Here is a 12,642-nt window from a genome sequence, read left to right as displayed (position 1 = left end):
TCCCGACATTCCCGGGGGAATCCAAGGCTGGAATCAAAGCAGGGACCCCAAAATGCTCCATAAAATCCTCGTGATCCTACAAATCCTTGGGAATTTCTGGGAATGTCCCCAAGTGGGGGTAAGAAACAGTTCTGGGAATTTTGGTGAGGGAAATCCCATAAATTTTTATAGGGATTTTTTTTTTCTGTTTTCCTGCTGGAGAGAGTGGAAGTTGGGATTTGGGAATTTTGGGCTGGGAATGGGGTCAGGAATGGGGACAGTGGGATTGGGAATGGGGACAGTGGGCTTGGGGACAGTGGGATTGGGAATAGGGACATTGGGAATGGAACGGAATGGGGACATTGGGATTGGGGACAGTGGGATTGGGGTTGTTGGATTGGGAATGGGGACACTGGGACTGGAATGGGGACATTGGGAATGGGAATGGGGACACTGGGAATGAGATTGGAGACATTGGGAATGGGGACAATGGATTGGGGACATTGGGAAGGGAATGGGGACAGTGGAATTGGGGACATTGGGAATGGGATTGGGGACATTGGGAATGGGAATGGGGACATTGGGACGGGAATGGGGACACTGGGACTGGGGATGGGGACATTGGGAATGGGGACAGTGGGATTGAATGAGGACATTGGAAAGAGGGACACTGGGATTGGGGACACCGGAATTGGGAACATTGGGATTGGGGACACTGGGACAGGAATGGGGACAGTGGGAATGGGGACACTGGGATTGGGGACATCAGGATGGGAACGGGGACACTAGGACGAGAATGAGGACATTGGCATGGGAATGGGGACAGTGGGATTGACTGTGGACAGCGGGATTGGGGACATGGGATTGGGTACACTGGGATGGGAATGGAGACACTGGAAATGGTGACACTGGAATAGGGACAACTGGGATGGGATTGGGGACGCTGGGAAGGGAATGGGGACACTGGGAAGGGAATGGGGATACTGGGATGGGAATGAGGACACTGGGATGGGAATGGGGACACTGGGAAGGGAATGGGGACACTGGGATGGGAATGAGGACACTGGGACAGGACTGGTCACCCTCCCTGCCTCATTCCTGGGATTCCCTCCCAGAGTGACCCCTCGGACACCGTGGGTTGTGGGATTTATCAGGATTTCCATCAGTCCTTGTGGGATTTATTGGGAATTCTGTTGGTCCTTGTGGGATTTATCAGGATTTCCATTGATCCTTGTGGGATTGTTTGGGATTTCCATCGGTCCTTGTGGGATTTATCGGGATTTCCGTCGCTCATTCCGGGGTTCACGGGGAATTCCGGCGCCTGAGGCCGATGGCCAGCGCGGCTCCGGCCACGGCCACCCCGGCCACCGCACAGGCCAGCGCTGTCCCCACGGCCAGCGGTGCCACCGCGCCTGCGAAGGGACACCGAGGGACATGGAGGGGAGCGGGGATTGTCCCCGGGTGCCACCCACTGTCACACATGTCACCAGTGTCACCCAGTGTAACCCGGTGTCACCCGGTGTCACCGGTGTCACCTCAGGGACTCACCCTGGGGGCCCTCGGGGCGCTGGCCAGGCTGGGCACTCGAGAGCAGCACGGGACCGATGACAACGTCAGCTTCGGAGGTGGCACCTGGGGACAAGGGACAGTGAGGGACAGTGAGGGGAGAGAGAGGGGACAGTGGGGACAGCGAGGAGGGATCACCCCCTCTCCACCCCATGTCTCCCTGTCCCCCTGTCCCCATGTCCTGTTGTCCCCATGTACCCCGTCCCAGTGTCCCCATGTCCCCACGTCCCTTGTATCCCCAGTGTCCCCATGTCCCCACACTGTCCCCCTGCTGTCCCCTCACCGTCCCCATCCTGTCTCCGGTAGCGGTGGCCGTTCCAGGTCTCCGCTGGCCTCCGGCCGCAGTTGCCCAGCTCGCAGCAGCTGCAGATGTCCCTTGTCCCCTCCACGGGCGCCCAGCTGTGACAGGGAGGTGACACTGTCAGCCGGTGCCACCAGGGAGGTGCCACCGTGGAGGTGCCACCTTGGAGATGCCACCGTGGAGGTGACACCACTCAGGCGCCACCTCAGAGGCATCACCACGGAGATGCCACCAGGGAGGTGACACCACAGAGGTGACACGGGGGAGGTGACACCGGGGAGGTGGCACTCACGTGTTGCGCGCCTTGCTGAAGGAGCAGGCCTTGTTCTGCGCGTCCGGGCTCTGCTCGGCCGGTGTCACCTTCAGGTGACACGTGATGTAGATCTGCACCAGGGGACACTGCTGGGGACACCGCAGGGACACCGGGGCGGCGCTGGGGACAGCAGGGTGTCCCCAAGGTGTCCCCGGGGTGTCCCCAGGGCCTTACCAGGCTGCGGGGGTCGCCGGCGAAGCGGAAGGCGTCGATCTGGAAGCGCAGCACGTCCTGCCGCGGCCGGGGGGTGACAAAGGCCGAGCTGGTGGCATCGGAGCGCCCGTCCACCAGGCAGCTGTGGGGACAGCGGGGACACGGCCCGGGGACAGGGTCACACCATGGGGACAGCAGGGTCACACCACGGGGACAGGGTCACACCACGGGGACAGGGTCACACCATGGGGATAGCAGGGTCATAGCCCTGGGGACAGCAGGGTCACAGCCCTGGGGACAGCAGGGTCATAGCCCTGGGGACAGTAGGGTCACAGTCTTGGGGACAGAAGGGTCACAGCCCTGGATGGCACTGTGGAGTCCCTGAGTGTCCCCAGATCAGCTGGGGAAGTGACAAGTGCTCAGCACCTCCTAGACCTCAAAATGTCCCCAAATTGTCCCCAGCTCTCTCATCGAAGTCACCACCCCGTGTGTGTCACCCAGATCCCAAATTGTCCCCAAATGTCCCCAAGTGTCCCCAAACTCACCTGTTGAAGTTGATGAGGGTGTAATGGGGCAGGATGAGGGGCCATCCTCCCCCTGACCCCAAAACATCCCCAAACGTCCCCAAACTGTCCCCAAATGTCCCCAAGTGTCCCCAAACTCACCCATTGGAGTCATTGATGGTGCAGCGAGGTGTCACCACCCCCTGACTGTGTCCCAGACCCCAAAGTGTCCCCAGACATCCCCAAATGTCCCCAGGTGTCCCCAAACTCACCCGTTGAAGTCAATGATGGAGCACTGAGATGGGATGAGGTGTCACCACCCCCTGACTGTGTCCTTCACCCCAAATTGTCCCCAAATGTCCCCAAATATCCCCAAGCACACTCATTGAAGTCGATGATGGCGTAGGGGGACAAGGAGAGCTCACCAGCCCCTGGGTGTCCCCCAGACCCCCAAACATCCCCAAATGTCCCCAAAACATCCCTAAATGTCCCCAAAACACCTCCAAATGTCCCCAAAACACCTCCAAATGTGCCCAGATGTCACCATATGTCCCCAGCAGTCCCCAGACGTGCCCAGCACACCCGTTGAAGTTGATGAAGGCGTAGTGGGACAAGGAGAGCTCATCACCCCCTGGGTGTCCCCAAATATCCCCAAACGTCCCCAAACCATCCCCAAATGTCCCCAGGTGTCCCCAAACTCACCCGTTGAAGTCAATGATGGAGCACTGAGATGGGATGAGGTGTGACCACCCCCTGACTGTGTCCTTCACCCCAAATTGTCCCCAAATGTCCCCAAATTATCCCCAGACATCCCCAGCATACCCATTGAAGTCGATGATGGCGTAGCAGGACAAGGAGAGCTCACCAGCCCCTGGCTGTCCCCAAATATCCCCAGATGTCCCCAAACCACCCCCAAATGTCCCCAAACCACCCCCAGATGTCCCCAGATGTCCCCAAACCACCCCCAAGTGTCCTCAGATGTCCCCAAACCACCCCAAATGTCCCCAAACCACCCCCAGATGTCCCCAGATGTCCCCAAACCATCCTCAGCTGTCCCCGGCAGCCCCAGCACACCCATTGAAGTCGATGATGGTGTAGTGGGACAAGGAGAGCTCAGCACCCCCTGGCTGTCCCCAAATATCCCCAAACATCCCCAAACCACCCCCAAATGTCCCCAAATGTCCCCAAACTCGCCCGTTGAAGTCGATGATGGCGTAGTGGGGCTCGGTGCCCGCGCCGGGGCCCAGCGTGGCCACGCAGGAGTCGACGAAGAGGCGCAGCGGGACGTGGCTGTGGGCGCCCACCTCGGCCTGGATGTTCAGCACGTCCCCCAGGCGGAAGGCCGAGAGATCCCGCTCCGAGCTCCAGTCCTCTGGAAAACCCCACGGGATCAACCCCAAACTGAGCCCAAAATGGGAAATGGGATGGGAAAAGGGGGAATGCCGAGAGATCCCGCTCGGAGCTCCAGTCCTCTGGAAAACCCCACGGGAAAAGGGATGGGAAAGGGAGAATCCCAACAAAATCCCACTCTGAGCTCCAGTCCTCTGGAAAACCCCACGGGATCAACCCCAAACTGATCCCAAAATGAGAAATGGGATGGGAAAGGGGGAATCCCAAAAAATCCCACTCTGAGCTCCAGTCCTCTGGAAAACCCCATGGGATCAACCCCAAACTGATCCCAAAATGGGAAATGGGATGGGAAAAGGGGGAATGCCGAGAGATCCTGCTCCAAGCTCCAGTCCTCTGGAAAACCCCATGGGAAAAGGGATGGGAAAGGAGGAATCCCAAAAAATCCCACTCTGAGCCCCAGTCCTCTGGAAAACCCCACGGGATCAACCCCAAAGTGATCCCAAAATGGGAAATGGGAAATGGGAAAGGGGGAATCATGAGAGATCCCGCTCGGAGCTCCAGTCCTCTGGAAAACCCCACGGGAAAAGGGATGGGAAAGGGAGAACTTTGAGAAATCCTGCTTGGAACTCCAGTCTTATGGAAAACCCCGTGGGAAAAGGGATGGGAAAGGGGGAATCCCAACAAATCCCACTCTGAGCTCCAGTCCTCTGGAAAACCCCACGGGATCAACCCCAAACTGATCCCAAAATGAGAAATGGGATGGGAAAGGGGGAATCCCAAAAAATCCCACTTGGAGCTCCAGTCCTCTGGAAAACCCCATGGGATCAACCCCAAACTGAGCCCAAAATGGGAAATGGGATGGGAAAAGGGGGAATGCCGAGAGATCCTGCTCCAAGCTCCAGTCCTCTGGAAAACCCCACAGGAAAAGGGATGGGAAAGGGGGAATCCCAACAAAATCCCACTCTGAGCTCCAGTCCTCTGGAAAACCCCATGGGATCAACCCCAAACTGAGCCCAAAATGGGAAATGGGATGGGAAAGGGGGAATCATGAGAGATCCCGCTCGGAGCTCCAGTCCTCTGGAAAACCCAATGGGATCAACACCAAAGTGATCCCAAAAGGGGGAAAGGGGTGGGAAAAGGGGAAATGGGGGAATCCCAGGAAATCCTGCCCTGAGCTCCAGTCCTCTGGAAAAACCAACAGGATCAACCCCAAAGTGACCCCAAAAGGGGGAAAGGGAGAATCCCAAGAAATCCCACTCGGAGCTCCAGTCCTATGGAAAACCCAATGGGATCAACTCCAAACTGATCCCAAAGGGGAAAAGGAATGGGAAAGGGATGGAAAAGGGGGAAAAGGGGGATGGAGAAATGGGGGGAAGGAAATGGAGAAATGGGGGAAAGGGGGAAAAAGGGACAGGAAAGGGGGAAAAGGGGATGGAGAAATGGGGAAAAGGGGGAAAAGGGATGGCAAAGGAGGAAAAGGTCAGGAAAAGTGGGGATGGAAAAGGGAGAAAAGAGACGGGAAAGGGATGGGAAAGGAGGAGAAGTGTGGGAAGGCCGCGATCCCGCACCGTTCATGAGGCGCAGGGAGAACAGGAGCTTCTCCTGGGAGGCCAGGGCCGAGTTGAAGGGAGACCAGGTGGGACGGATGGAGCCGCTGGAGACGTTATCCCGCCTGGAAAAGGGAGCGGGGTTGGAATGGGATCAGGAATGGGATCAGGAATGGGACACTGGAGAAGTTATCCCACCCAGAAAAGGAAATGGGATTGGGAACGGGATCAGGGATGGGGACACTGGGATGGAATGGGGCCATTGGGAATGGGGACACTGGAGCCGCCTGGAAAAGGGAATGGGATTGGGAATGGGGACACTGGGGTGGAACCAGGACGCTGGGAATTGGGAAACTGGGAATAGGACACTGGGACAAGAATGGGGACATCGGGATAGAAATGGGCACACTGGGATGTTATCCCACCTGAAACAGGGAATGGGATCAGGATGGGGACACTGGGATGGGAATGAAGCACTGGCAATGGGAATGGGGATGCTGGGAATGGGGAAATTGGGAATGGGGAGTCACTGGTGATGTTATCCCACCTGGAAAAGGGAATGGGATCGGGAATGGGACACTGGGAGTGGGGCATTGGATGGAATGGGGATGCTGAGATGGGAATGGGGACACTTGGAATGAGGAGCCACTGGAGGCATTATCCTGCTTGGAAAAGGGAATGGGATCAGGAATGAGGACACTGGTATGGAACAGGGACACTGGGAATTGGGAAACTGGGAATAGGACACTGGGACAAGAATGGGGACATCGGGATGGAAATGGAGAAATTGGGAATGGGGACACTGGGAATGGGGAGCTGCTGGTGATGTTATCCCACCTGGAAAAGGGAATGGGATCAGGATGGGGACGCTGGGATGGAAATGAAGCACTGGCAATGGGAATGGGAATGCTGGGAATGGGGAAATTGGGAATGGGGACACTGGGAATGGGGAGGCGCTGGTGACATTATCCCACTCGGAAAAGAGAATTGGGATTGTGATATGGGAATGGGACAGTGGGAATGGGGACAGTGGGTGGGAATGGGGACCCCAGAATGGGAATGGGAATGCCAAGAATGCAGGATGGGATCTGGGAATCCCAGGAATGTGGGATGGGATGCTGGGGACACTGGGAACGGAGCTTGGACACCAGGATGGGAATGGGGAGCCACTGGTGACCTTATCCAGCCTGGAAAAGGGAATTGGAAATGGGAATGGAGACACTAGGAATGGAGCACTGGGAATCTGGGATGGGATCCCTGGATGGGAATGGGATTCCTGGGAATGCCAGGAAGGGATCCCTGGATGGGAATGGGATTCCTGGGAATCCCAGGAATGTGGGATGGGATGCTGGGGACATTGGGAATGGAGCTTGGACACCAGGATGGGAATGGGGACAGTGGGAATGGGGAGCCACTGGTGACCTTATCCAACCTGGAAAAGGGAATTGGAAATGGGAATGGAGACACTAGGAATGGAGCACTGGGAATCTGGGATGGGATCCCTGGATGGGAATGGGATTCCCGGGAATGCCAGGAAGGGATCCCAGGATGGGAATGGGATTTCCGGGAATGCCAGGAATGTGGGATGGGATCCAGGAGAACCTGGGGTAGTGGCACTCGATGGGAATGACGGCCGGGTCGCTGCGCACGATGGCGGGATTGCTGCCGGGGCTGGGATCGTAGCTCAGGAGCGTCCGGTAAATCAGGGAATCCGGAGTGACCTGGGAATGAAACCCGGGAATTCCGGGGGAAAAGGGGTTCCTCAATCCAGAGTGAGCGGGAATTGGGAGGAATGAGGGAATCTGGGAGTAAAAACTGGGAATTCTGTGGGAAAAGTGTTCCTCAATCCAGAGTGAGTGGAAGTAATCAGGGAAGCTGGGGTGATCTGGGAATAGAAACCAGGAATTCCATGGGAAAAGGGAATCCAGAAAATGCAGGAATTGAAAGAAATGAGGGAATCCACAGTGATCTGGGAATGCAAACTGGGAATTTGGGGGAAAAGGGTTCCTCAATGATGAGTGATGGGGAAGCGGAAGCAATGAGGGAATGTGGGGTGATCCAGGAATGAAAACTGGGAATTCTGAGGGAAAGGGGTTTCTCAATGCAGAGTGAGCAGGAATTGGAAGAACTCAGGAATCTGGGGTGATCCGGGAATGAAAACCAGGAATTCTGTGGGAAAAGGGAACCCAGAAAATGAGGGAATTGAAACAAATGAGGGAACCTGGGAATAAAAATCAGGAATTCCATGGGTGTTCAATCAGGGGAGTCAGGAGGGTGAGTGAGAATTCCAAGAAATCGGGGAATTCGGGGTGATTTGAGAATAAAAGTGAGGAATTCCGTGGGAGAGGCCACTCCTCATCCCAGCAGCACCACTGGGAATGCTGGGGGAATTCATGGAAATGGGGGGAAAAGGTTGGAAAAGGGGGAAAGGGATGGAAAATCACAGTTTTCACGGAGCTGAATTAAACCCGAGGGAAAAGACGCTTTTCCCACAGGAATGGGAAAAGCTGCGGGAAAACCGGTCAAATCCCCAGGAAATCGCGGCTCCTCCTTCCCCTGGAATGATCCCGGATCCAGCCCCTGGATCTCCGTGAAACCGGGAACGGGCGCGGCCCCGGAGCCACTCCCGGTGGGAATTCCGGGATCCCGACAGGACTCACCGGGATTCTCCCACATCCCGCCATTCCCTGGGAGATATCCCGGGATGGGAACGGGACTCACCTGGATTTCCCCCGACACCTCCGGATCTCCTGGAGCCTCTCCCGGGTGGAATCCCAGGATCGGGGCGGGATCCCGGGATCGGGACAAGGACTCGGGAATCCGCACGATCCCGGGAGCCGCTCCCGGTGGGAATCCCGGGATAGGAGCGAAATCCCGAGATCAGGACGAGACTTACCTGGATCTCCCTCAAAAACCAGGGATTTTCACGGACCCTGGAGCCTCTCCCAGTGGGAATCCCGGTTGGGAATCCCGGGATAGGAGCGGAATCCCGGGATGGGAACGGGACTCACCTGAATCTTCCCGGACACCGCAAGAGCCGCCCCAGGTGGAAATCCCGGGATGGAAACAGGGACTCACCTGGATCTCCCCTAAATCTGGGATTTGCACGATCCCGGGAGCCGCTCCCAATGGGAATTCCGGGATCGGGACAAGACTCACCTGAATTTGCCTTAAATCTGGAATCCGGACAACCGCGGGAGCCGCTCCCGGTGGGAATCCCGGGATAGGAGCGGAATCCCGGGATTGGGACGGGACTCACCTGGATCTTCCTCAGAGCCTGGGATTTGCATGGACCCGGGAGCAGCTCCGGGTGGGAATCCCGGGATAGGAGCGGAATCCCGGGATGGGAACGGGACTCACCTGGACTTCCCTTAAATCTGGGATCCGGACAACCCCGGAAGCCGCTCCGGGTGGGAATTCCGGGATCGGGACAGGGCTCAAACCCGGGAATCCGCACGAGCCCGGGAGCCGCTCCCGGTGGGAATCCCGGGATGGGAACGGGACTCACCTGGATCTTCCTCAGAGCCTGGGATTTGCATGGACCCGGGAGCCGCTCCGGTGGGAATTCCGGGATCGGGACAGGGCTCAAACCCGGGAATCCCCACAATCCCGGGAGCCTCTCCCGGTGGGAATCCCGCTCGGGAATGCCGTTTGGGAATGCCGGGATGAGGGGCGGGGCTCACCTGGACGGTGCTGCCGCACTCGTGCAGGCCGGCGCTGAAGGTGACGGTTTTCTGGGACGGATCCATGCGGGAATGTTTGCAGGCGGCGGGGCCCAGGCTGAGCTCGGCGGCGCTGACCAAGCGGCCGGTGCCGAACAGGTCGCGGTGCACGGTCACCACCAGCTGCGCCTCCTGGCACTGCACTTCCACCGGGATCTGCGCCCGGGAATGCCACGGCCACTGGGAATGCGGCTGCTCCGCGTCCCCCCAGCCCCAGGAACTGGGATGGTTGGGATGGTTGGGATCGCTCCACGCCGGCTCCCAGGGCGGAGGCGCCGCGGCCGCGGGGGCCGCGCAGAGCAGCGCCAGGAGGAGGAGGAGGAGGCGGATTTGGGAGCGCATCCCGGAAAATCCCCGCGATTCCCAGCGCGGAGCATCGGCCCGCGTTTATATCCCGCTGGGAACCGGCCCAGATTCCCCCCCTTTGGAATTCCAAGGGCGCCCCTGAGCGCTCCCCCGTCATTTCCGGGGTGCGAGGGGTCGGGATGAGCGTTCCCGGCGGATTTTTGGGAATTGTTTATCCCGGCAGGAGCCGCGGAGCCGCGGGCAGAGGGAATTGTTTGGGCTCGGCGCTGATAAGGAGCGAGCGGAGGCTCCGCTTTTCCCGGGATTCCGAATTCCAGGGATAACCCCAGAACTCCCGGAGCGCTGCTCTCCCCTCGGATGAGGAATTTGGGACGGGGGCAGGGGGGTTATCCCAAAAAAAGATGGAATTTTGGCTCCCACCTCGCTCCCGGCGCTGGAATTTTGGGGTGTCCGGTGATCCAAACCCCTCTGGATGCGCAAATTCCGGGTTTTTTTGGGATGCAACGCGGGATCCTCTCCCTTTTCCCAAAAATCCTCATCCAAGGCTCCGCTTTTCCCCGGGATCCCGAATTCCAGGGATAACCCCAGAACTCCCGGAGCGCTGCTTTCCCCTCAGATAAGGATTTTTGGGAAGAGGAAGGGGGGGAATAACGTTCCATCCCAAAGAAAAAATGGGATTTGGGGGGGATCGCTGTCACCCCCTAACTCCAGCCAAAATTACTCCCTTTTTTTTTTTTTTTTTGGAATGGAACGAGGGGGGAAAACAAGGCCCCGGGATGATCCCTGGAATTCGGGATTCCGGGGAAAAGCAGAGCTTTGGATGAGGATTTTTGGGAAAAAAAGAAGGAATTTCGGCTCCGACCTCACTCCCAGGTTTGGAATTTTGGCGTCTCGGGTGATCCAAACCCCTCTGGATGCAAAAATTCTTTTTTGTTTTTTTATGGGGTGCAAGCTGGGATCCCCCCACTTTTCCCAAAAATCCTCATCCAAGACTCTGGGATCCCAATATTCCAGGGATAATCCTAAAATTCCCAGGATTTCCCCTCGGATGAGGATTTTTGGGAAGAGGAAGGTGGGGGGAGAAGATTCTATCCCAAAGAAAAAAATGGGATTTGGGTTTGGATGCTCGGGAATGACAGAGACCCCAAAAATTCCCACATTTCCCCCAATTCCAGGGATCATGTTTTCCCCTCGTTCAATCCCCCCAACAATGAAGGAATTTTGGCTGGAATTATGGGGTGACAGTGACTCCCCCCCAAATCCCATTTTTTGGGGGGATAGGACGAGGGGGAAACACCACTCTGGGATTATCCCTGGAATTCAGGAAAAACCAGAGCTTTGGATCAGGATTTTTTTGGGGGGGTTGTATCCCAAAAAAATGGGATTTGGGTTTGGATCATGGGGAATGATGGACACCCCAAAAATTCCTACATTTTCCCCAATTCCAGGGATAATCCCAGAACCCTGGAGCGCTGTTTTCCCCTTGGATGAGGAATTTGGGGAGGATCCCATGTTCTATCCCAAAAAAATGAAGGAATTTTGTTCTCAGGCTGGGAATTTTGGGGTCTCCGTCATTCCCGGTGATTGGATTCACAAATCCTGGCGGTTTTTTGGATACAGCCTGGTTTTCCCCCTTTTCCCAAAAATCCTCATCCCAGGATCCCAAATTCCAGTGAAAATCCTTCATTCTATCCCCCCTGAAATTATGGGATTTGAGTTTGGATCATAGGGAATCACCGAGACCCCAAAAATTCCTTCATTTTTCGCCCTCCCAACTCTTCCCATTCCATTGCATCCAAGGAAAAGGGGAAAACAGGGAAAACTCTCTGGAATAAATCCCATGGATTTTCCAGGCTCATTCCAAATTTTCCTTTTTATTTTGTGGGGTTATTTCATGCCCTTTGTTTTCCCAATCCTGGATTTTAATGGAATTTTTAAAATGGAATTCTTTTTTTCTTAATGGAATTTTAAATGGAATTTCTTTTAATGGGATTTTTAATGGAATTTTCAAATTGATTTTAATGGAATTTTGATGGAATTTCTGTCCCCCCTCCCCTTTCCCAGTTTTCCAGCAGCTCCATTTTTCCCAAAATCCCAAAATCCCTCTCCCCCCTTTTTTTCTGGGAAAAAAAATCTCAGATTTGGATATTTTTTTTTTTTCCGAAATCGACCCCAAAGGAATTCCTGGCATTGATCCCAAAAGAATTCCAGGGGTTTTGGAGCTGGAAGCGGCTCAGCATTCCCAAAAAATTTTTTGGATCGTCATCAACCCCTCAGCTGCTTCCAGGGGTTTTCTGCTCATCCCAAAATCCCCCAATCCCGGGGTTTTTTAGGGTTTTTTTTTTTATTTCCCTGTGTTTAAAACACTGCGGAAATTCCCGGAATTCCAGAGGCTGAGCTCCTGCGTCAGGGAGATATCGGGAATTTCCCCCGAGGGGGGAAAAATCCTTGGATTCAAGGCTTCTCCTCACCCCAGGAAACTCCGGGATCCCTTCGGGATTTGGGGGAAAATCCTTCGGGATGGAGACAGAGGAAAAAAAAAAAAAATCTGGGATTTTATGGGGGGGGTTCCATAGGGAAAAGGGAATTTCTGATTTCTTGAGGAAAAATGGGAGAAGGATTTTTTGGGAATTCTCAAGCATCAAATCCGTGTTTTTTTTCCCCCATCCCATTTTTCCTAAAAGCTGAGTTTTAATCCCAGGAATTTTGGGAGCTCTGGGAATTCCTAGGGTTTTGTCTCATCCCAGATTTCTTTGGGGTTTTCCCAGATTTTCCCCAGATTTTTCCCTCATTCCCAGCTCTGGGGTTGGGGTTTGGGCTCTTCCGGAGCTTTTAGGATCAAAATCTCTCTGGATCCTGGGAAAACTGAGGGAAGATCCCAAAAAAACCCTGAGGGATGATC

General features: G+C 55.5%; 1 protein-coding gene across 1 annotated transcript; it reads right to left on the bottom strand.

Annotated features, from left to right (window-relative positions):
- Window positions 1–8: 8 nt before the first annotated feature.
- ZP3 (zona pellucida glycoprotein 3) lies at window positions 9–10,464 on the bottom strand. Its single transcript, XM_074549618.1, has 9 exons — window positions 9,396–10,464; window positions 7,315–7,433; window positions 5,734–5,837; window positions 4,010–4,187; window positions 2,334–2,454; window positions 2,139–2,230; window positions 1,829–1,944; window positions 1,528–1,611; window positions 9–1,391 (listed from the first exon to the last, which is right to left on the bottom strand). Exons 1-9 carry the CDS (start codon window positions 9,774–9,776, stop codon window positions 1,282–1,284), a joined length of 1,305 nt encoding a protein of 434 aa, XP_074405719.1. The 5' UTR covers window positions 9,777–10,464; the 3' UTR covers window positions 9–1,281.
- Window positions 10,465–12,642: the final 2,178 nt, after the last annotated feature.

The sequence above is a fragment of the Zonotrichia albicollis genome, chromosome 11, assembly GCF_047830755.1.
Source record: "Zonotrichia albicollis isolate bZonAlb1 chromosome 11, bZonAlb1.hap1, whole genome shotgun sequence".
NCBI lineage: Eukaryota > Metazoa > Chordata > Aves > Passeriformes > Passerellidae > Zonotrichia > Zonotrichia albicollis.
The sequence above is the reverse complement of the archived record's forward strand: the minus strand, read 5'-3'. Positions and strand labels throughout refer to the sequence as shown.

Coding starts and splice junctions, on each gene's coding strand:
- ZP3 (XM_074549618.1), bottom strand. CDS start 9,776: ATGCGCTCCCAAATCCGCCTCCTCCTCCTCCTCCTGGCGCTGCTCTGC. Junction 1,612..1,828: donor CCGGAGACAGGATGGGGACG/GTGAGGGGACAG, acceptor CCTTGTCCCCAG/GTGCCACCTCCGAAGCTGAC. Junction 1,392..1,527: donor GCGCCCCGAGGGCCCCCAGG/GTGAGTCCCTGA, acceptor GTCCCTTCGCAG/GCGCGGTGGCACCGCTGGCC.